This window comes from Aythya fuligula, chromosome 5 (assembly GCF_009819795.1).
Source record: "Aythya fuligula isolate bAytFul2 chromosome 5, bAytFul2.pri, whole genome shotgun sequence".
Classification (NCBI taxonomy): domain Eukaryota; kingdom Metazoa; phylum Chordata; class Aves; order Anseriformes; family Anatidae; genus Aythya; species Aythya fuligula.
Genome location: NC_045563.1, coordinates 18,833,077 through 18,841,114, shown reverse-complemented (window position 1 = coordinate 18,841,114; position 8,038 = coordinate 18,833,077). Strand labels below are relative to the sequence as shown.

Here is an 8,038-nt window from a genome sequence, read left to right as displayed (position 1 = left end):
TAATTTCTGGCATCAGAGATGAGATGCTGCAGATTTGGGAGGCGTCAGAGCAGATTCAGTCCTTGCTTTCCTGCCTGTGAAATTAGTTGGCTCACAAAAACATTAGTCATATTCACGCAGCAAGTACTAAAAACTTGCATGCTGGCAAGCCCCCCTGGGCATGGTGAAGTGTCCTAGGCTTTCACTACATCCATTTTGCTCATTTATCCAGGAAAGAAATTGCAATTTCTTACTCTGACATTTGGTTTTGATTTGTTTTATGAAGGAATGTAAGCAATTTCTTTCCTTTCAGACCCAGGAAAGTGTTATTAGGTGCCATGTAGCATTGCCTTCCCTTAACAGATATTTCTGCCTTTCTACCAAGACTTGGGAGGAACATATATAATGAAGAAAGAATATTTTCAACCATCTATCAGGCCGGCATCGGTGAGAACGATGCATTTTCACAAGACAGCCAACCCTTCTGACACTTTTTTCCCACTGGAAATAACGCCCTGTCTGGCACATTTATAGGAGATCTTTAACCCCCAAAAAAGTCATCGACCGAAGATGTGGCAAAGCATAAACCCTCCAGCAATTTTCATTTCTAAGGATCAGTCTTGCTGCTGCAGCATCCCTGCTGTGTGTGGCAAATCACTCAGTGCTGACTCCAAACTTTCCCGGTTATTTAAGCGTGCAAGGCTGGCTGAAGCAGGTAATGAAGCTGGTGGCAATCACTGGAGAGGACCTGCAGGACTCGTAAGTTCATTACAACCCCACAAGAGCTGTTTGGGAGCCTCGGGGAACTGATTGTTGTAAAGATGAGCAGACGTACCTAGAATGAGTTTGGAGACTTTGAGACCCTCTGGCAACGTGAGTTTCATAGCTGCACACATTTAATGTGTGTTCGTACTGAAAATTTGATGATAAAGCCACAGCTGGCTGCTGACGTTAGTGATGTCTGATATGTGCACAACTGGTAGGGAGACACAGCCCTGGTCTGGAGGGGCTGGGAGGAGTCTGAGACTGACCAGTGGAGGATGAAGAGCAGAAAAAGGAAGTTTTGGTTTCTACTGCTTAAAATTTTTTGTTCTCTGCATGGGAAGGGCTCCTGCACATTGACCTGCTCTTTTTCAGTAGGCCTGGAAGCAGCTGCCCGCGGCCAGTGCCAGGAAAGCTCTGACTCAGAGCTGCTGTTACTGAAACGCCGGTCCCTGCGCTATTTCTGAACTTCCCCTCACCTCCTGCCCAGCTGGAGCAGATCCGAGCACTGGTGCCTATATGGTGCGTATAGCCCCAGTGGGGAACGTACAGCCTTGCAGCCTGCCCCACAAATTTACTGTCCTTGCAGTCCCGGGGACCTGAGCATGTTCTTTTCCTTCCTCCAGGCATCAGCACACTGGGAAATTGGCAAAGCCAAGGTGGGACAAGCTGCTGTGGCTTCTACTGACCGTGTGTGGTGGTTGTTTCCTTGCAAAAAGGAACCAAAACTCCTGAAAAGGCTCAGTTCCCAGGCAATTGCACAGTTACGCACAACAGAGCAGGGAAAACGGCATTAAACTCAGCATAAGGTCTTTGCAAGTTCAGCCAGCTGCATATCAATTAATTTGCAGTTGCAAGATAAGCAGATCCTTCAGCACTACATTTTCCTTGAAAATAGTGATTTCTATTACGAGCAAGACAGACCCAGCCTATCATAACAATCTGCTCTGAATTATTTAGCATATTCACCCAGCATGTTTGACTTGTTTTAAAAAGACTTTTTTCCTAGAGAGATAAGAAACTCTGCTTTACATAGAAGCCATTTCACAATCAGCTCACTACACTTATCCACTTCCTTAAGAGGCTTTATTACACTAAATTACTGGATAATCTGTGGACACACAGCCACGATATCAGATCTCTTCTCTTCAAGCTTTGCTTGTTTTGACTTTTGATCTGGAGCTGCTCGTATCGGTCCAAGAGGTCCTATTTTGCCCACATTTACTTGTCACTGTCCTGTCACGCTGCACTGTGCTTGTTTGGAAAGCTGGCATCAGCTCAAGTGGTTGTTCTTGAAAGATTCTTTCTTTTTTTTTGCTAAACTTTTTGTTGGGGCCTCATGTGTTCTTACTTTTTGCAGTTTCTCAGCCCAAAGTAAATATCGGATCTTACCCGAAAGACCAGCAGGGCCTTGGCAGGGCATGTGGCAGTGCTTGTGATGACCATCAGTGTTTGACCTCATGCTGAGCTGGAAGGACACGTATGTCCTTCAGTCTTTCTCTCCATCCCCTATAGGAATTGACACTTTCTTTGTTAAGACCATTTCTGTTAGTCAGGGATGAATTGTACAATCTGCTTTAAACCTGAGTGTCACTTTCATAAATGATACTGGGATACAGTGTAATGCAGTTAAATATATAAAGCAATGCGTTATGATGTTGCTTCTCTGCTCATGTGAGTTGTCATCGAGGGGAAAAAAAAAAAAAAAAAAAAAAAAGACTTATTCAACACCAGTTGGTGGTTACCTGGGGATGGAGGGAACGTGCTCCTAACCCCTTGGTCTGGACAGGCAATGAACTGACGTTTTCTGTTCCTGCTCTCAGGAATGGTCTTTGCTGGGCTGGCAAGAGCAGTCCTGCCACAGATTGCAATGCCAACCCTGTGATCCTAAGGCAAAAGTAAATGGTGGGGTTTGAAAGCAGCTTGAAGAGTGTTGTAAATTATAAAAATCCTATTTTTATATCCTTAAGAAATAAGTAATTGTGGGGAAGAGGCTGCCGTTACACCCCTAGGTAGATGAGGATCACTCTGAGATCTGGCAAAGCATCTCTATGAGCATGGCTATGAGAGTTTTCCTTGTTCCGTTGTGCTGCATATAGCTATGGGATGCAAACAATTTACTGTGACTTGGTGCGGATGAATGTGTCTTCTGCATAGGGACTTTAAGATTCCTACAGATGAAAGGTGCAGTTTAAGTGCAGCCATACTTTACCCATATATAGCAACAACAGCTGGATTTGGTTAATCCATTGGGCATGCTGTAAAGCCTGCCTGTTTTCCCAGGCACTCACAGTGGGGGTGGATTGAGAAGGTTGCTCTGTGCAGAGCTGTAAGTGCTGCTGGTATGGGGGACAAACAGTGCTGTGGGCTGCATGTGCTGTCTGAGTTACAGGAGACATGGATTTTTACGGTGTCTGTGAGATGTCGCTTTTTAAATGTGAAAAAGCAAAGGAACAGACTCTGAAATTTTACATTTGAGTAAGTACAATTTATTCCAGGCAGTGCTGAGGGTAGTTTCTTAACACAATGCTCTACATGCTCCAGCAAGATCCAGTGATAACATCACTGGCTAGTCATTATGCACTAGTCTGGGCTAGGATGACAACTACTGCAGAAATACTTACGTGCAGTGGAGAAACAAGCATCAAAGTTTGTCTAGAGTGCACCATGGAGTCAGCAGATCAATTAGATGAAACAGCATGTCTGCAAGCCTCTTCCTTCCCAAACTGACAGTTTACAATTAGGATCAGTGAGATGCTCACAGATGCAGTCATCAGCAGGCCTTCTGTTTTCTGTGCATCTTATGTGTGGTTCCTGTAATTGTAGCAGAGCCAGAATACATATTTAGTTGGTCAAAATGAGGATCAGTTGCCTTTAGTTATATGGAATAAAGTGACAAAGGTAAACACGTGAGGTTTGAAAGCATCCTGAAAAGGGCTGCCAGTTATTACAAAATCCTTGATATATCTGTAAGAAAGAACTAAACAATTCCATCTCTTGTGCTTTGCAGTACAAGCTTTATAGGCAACTCACAGCAGCCTAAACTTGAGGTTTCTTAGTGACATTTTATGTTTGAAATGTATCTTCTCTGAAGAAATGGATCTCTGAAATATACTCCAGTAGTTCTGGACACTCTGAACATGGTGCTTCTTTTAACTGTTTTGAAGATCAAGTTTATTACCATGCAGAGTGAGCATTAGCCACATTCAGTATAATTTTTTTTATTTTTTTTTTAATCAGTGACATGGGCTTTAGTCCAGCACCACAAATCCTGTATTTTCTTAGTTATGTTGTTTCTATAGAGACTTTGCATCCTAACAAAGATTGTGCTATTAAGACCAATCCTTAAATCAAAGTTTCCTTGCATACCAGGGAGAAAAAATGAACTGACTGACATTTTGGGCCATCTCCTATTTCTAGCAGTCTGGAATATATATTCAGAACTCCTTGGATACCATATGTAACTACTCCAGACCTATAGATATCACAAGTGAATAGAAATAAAGGAGGGCAAGCGGTGCTAGGCTAGCATGCCTTCTAAGAAATAAAAATTTCCCTTGTTTGTTTTGGAAATAGTATTAGTGCCCTTACTAGTGTTTACTGTAATCAGTCTTCTTCTCCGAGATGCAGACTTTCCAAGTAGGTCTGATTCTCATCTCATACGTTGGCACACCTTCAGTTTCCACTGGTATTAAGATCAAGATCAGATCCTCGGACCTGTCCTCTGAAATCATATCAGAAATCTGGTAATGCTACAGATTGTGCAGATTTTCAGCTGTGTTGCTGATCACAGTGTAGAATATTCAGTATCTTCCTAAAACTTGAATGCTGTATTTACATCAAAATAAAACTGTAAAATGTAAAATAATCTAGCTTCAGGCACTTGCACTTCACTACAAATACTTTGTCTGTCTTGGCTGACAAAACACTCTTGGGTTTTGATCAAAGAAAACTAAGCTGTTTTCTTTTGATGTTAAGAAAGCTTTTGACAGAGTCCCTGGAAGACTAGTTAAGAAGCACAAACCTTGTGGTATACTCCGAAAGTGCAATGAAGAAAAATATGCTGAACAATACAAGTATGAAATGATTTCTGCTCTGGAAAGAGCTCTATTTAGAAATTGCATCCTTATGTCTAGTTGAGCATTTACCTGCTGTTCGGGCTGCCTACCTGGCTCCAATTACAAGCCTCTGGTTACAGCTTGTTGCTGCTTTTAGGGTTTGCTTTAGGCGAAGGTGGTGTGAGGAGAGCTTCAGCTCGAGTCATGCAGACAATCTGAAGAGCAAGGCTTGGGGGAAATACCTACGTATTCAGAAATATTTTTCTTTGCCTTCCAGGTGGTGGCACAGCTGTCCTTGGCTTAGACTCCCCTCTACACAGCACCCAAGAAGCTGCAGAGAGCTCACAAGGTAACTTAAATCACTTTATCTTCCACTTTCAATGCTGAAACTGTGCAATAAAATGTTAAAGGGTTAAACAAAACATGCCATAGCTAATTAATAGTAGTCAGGCTTAATGAAGTATTGGGGAAAATGCAGACTACAGATATCTAATTAAAGCCTGTATCATGCTGCAGAATGACTAAATACAAGTGGGGAAGCACTGGGTGTCAAAAGGTGCAGCTTCAGACTCGGTGGGTTTAAAACCCACTCTTTGCACCTCAGTGTTTGTTACAGGAACAGTGTGTGCAGGTAGGGTCTGGGTGCAGAAAACGCAGCCCTGAAGGGTCTGGAAGCCTCCTCTGGGCTACGAGCACCCTCCAAATCTGTCCTGTAGTTCGGAACCAAGCCCGGGGGTGGTTTATTTCCTTAAATGTAATACTTATTATGGGGAGAGGAGAGCGTGGGATGTTCGTGCACCCTAAAAACTGCGCCTGCCCTGAGTGAGGCACTCAGGAATCGAGGAACGCGGTGGGGCTGCAGCCCTGACTGGAAGGGCGGCGGCGGCCGGCTCCGGGCTCCCGTCCCTCACGGAGCCGCCTGAAGGGACCGGAGGACACCCTCCGAGGCTCCCTGCCCGCTCCCCCGTGAGGGGAAGAAGGAGGCAGGGATGGAGAGAAGGGGGAAGGATGGGCGCGGGGCGGGGACGCCGCGAAATGGCCGCCGCCTCCGCCGCCCCCCTGCCCGCCCCGCGCGGCCGTCACTGCCGGCGGCTGCCCCGCCTCAGCCCCCTTCCCCGGTGCCGGCGGCCGGGAGCCGGCATCCAGCTCCCCCCTTCTCCCCGGGCATGAGGCTGGGAGGCTGAGGCGGCGTTGGGCCGGCTCCTTCGAGGCCATGTTCCCCCGGTCCCACTTCTCCGGGGAGGTGAGGCGGGCGCCCGCCTCGGCCTGCAGCCGGTCCCGTTTGCGGGCGGGCGGCACGGTGCTGCTGCCCTCCATGTTGATGTTCGGCGTGATCCTGGCCTCCAGCGGGCTGCTGCTGATGATCGAGAAGGGCATCCTGGCCGAGGTGAAGCCGCCCCCGCTGCACCCGCCGGCGAGTGAGCTTGCCCGGAGGGTGGGTGGCAGGGAGGTCCCTGGTGACTTCGACCATGAGGTGCTGCGGGACATCCGCAACCGCACCATCCGCTCGGTCTGCGGGCAGCGGGCCATGCCCCGCAGCGTCTGGGAGCTGCCGGCCGGCCAGCGGCGGACACTGCTCCGTCACCTCCTGGTCAGCGACAAGTACCGCTTTCTGTACTGCTACGTCCCCAAGGTGGCCTGCTCCAACTGGAAGCGCATCCTGAAGGTGCTGGATGGAGCGCTGGAGAGCGTCGACGTCAAGCTCAAGATGGACCACAAGAGCGACCTGGTGTTCCTGGGGGACATGAAGCCAGAGGAGATCAACTACCGCCTGAAGAACTACTACAAGTTCATCTTCGTGCGAAACCCCGCGGAGAGGCTGCTGTCAGCCTACAGGAATAAGTTTGGGGAGATCAAGGAGTACCAGCTGAAGTACGGGGTGGAGATCGTCAGGAGGTACCGGAAAAATGGGGGTAAATCAGCAGGTGATGACGTGACCTTCTCCGAGTTTCTCCGCTACCTGCTGGATGAGGATGTGGAAAAGATGAACGAGCACTGGATGCCCATCTACAACCTGTGCCAGCCCTGCGCTGTCAGGTACGACTTCATCGGCTCCTACGAGCGGCTGAATGAGGACGCAAACCATGTTCTTGAGAAAGTTCAGGCACCTTCCTTCATCCGCTTCCCAGAAAGGCAGTCGTGGTACAAGCCCGTGACAGCAGAAACACTCCATTACTACCTATGCAACACCCAACAAAAGCTGATAAAAGAGCTGCTACCAAAATACATCCTGGATTTCTCCCTCTTTGCCTATCCCCTTCCAAACATCACCAGCGAATTCTGTAGGCAATGAGTTTTTTGTTTCAGGATCTGGCAGAAATTCTGCCTACGCTGGCAAGGATTTGCTAAGACGGCCGTTGCTACAAATCATGTGTTGCTGCAGGGCCTGTGAAACACTCTTCTATGCATAATTTCCTAATTGTATACTTTTAAAACACTCTTTTATATAATTTTATATATTGCCTTTTCTACTAAGAATACTTTTTGTATTGTTCCAATTTTAATGTGTACATATGCCGCTGACTCGAGCACAATAGCTTTTGTAAATCTATTTTGCTTCAAATTCTTTTTATGGCACAGCATGGAAAACTTTTGTAAGGATGTCAAGAAAATTGATATATTTTAAATATTCTTCCTCCTTTTTTTGTGTTTACTACTACGTAGTGCGCAGCTGACTCACAATCATAACTTGAAATAGTGGTTGATGCGCTGGAAGTCAGTGCTGTTAAAACTGGTCCTAGGTTAGACTAGAGGTAGTTTTTCAGGTATGAGTAAAAAAAAGTCTTAAAATTTGGCTTTGTTTCTACTTCATTTTCTCATATATAGATGGTGGTTGAGTGAGGCTGTGTTTTTTTTTTTTTCCCTCATGACAGCAATAGTACCTGTGTTTTTGCTTTTAATTACTTATCATTGAAACAAAACTAATGATAATAAAAAAAAAAAGTGTGACTTATGATACGAAAATGCAATATATTTACTCAGCATAGCATAATCAGATGCAGCATCAAGCTCTAACAATTTGCTCTTCTCTTTCTCTTTAAGCTAAAGATCTGATAAGATCAAAAGCCATCATGGCTCTTATGACAAAAAAACAAACAAACCAAAAAAAAATCCAACCTGTGCCTGTTCACAGCCTCAGTGGGTACCTGTGTGCTCACATGCATTGCAAACCACCATGGACAAACACTTTCTGCAGTCACATTTCGAACAATTGGAGGACTAGTTCCTCTTTTCTGATG

General features: G+C 45.9%; 1 protein-coding gene across 1 annotated transcript; it reads left to right on the top strand.

Moving 5' to 3' along the window:
- Positions 1 to 4,789: 4,789 nt before the first annotated feature.
- On the top strand, positions 4,790 to 7,659 carry CHST14 (carbohydrate sulfotransferase 14). The gene is made up of 2 exons (XM_032187915.1): positions 4,790 to 4,817; positions 5,771 to 7,659. The coding sequence occupies exons 1-2, from the start codon at positions 4,790 to 4,792 to the stop codon at positions 7,090 to 7,092; spliced, it is 1,350 nt and encodes a 449-aa protein (XP_032043806.1). The 3' UTR covers positions 7,093 to 7,659.
- Positions 7,660 to 8,038: the final 379 nt, after the last annotated feature.

Excerpts from the sequence above, each read along its gene's own strand:
- CHST14 (XM_032187915.1), top strand. The coding sequence starts at position 4,790 with ATGAAGAAAAATATGCTGAACAATACAA. Across the intron at positions 4,818-5,770 it reads AAATATGCTGAACAATACAA|GGGAAGAAGGAGGCAGGGAT; the intron begins GTATGAAATGAT and ends CTCCCCCGTGAG.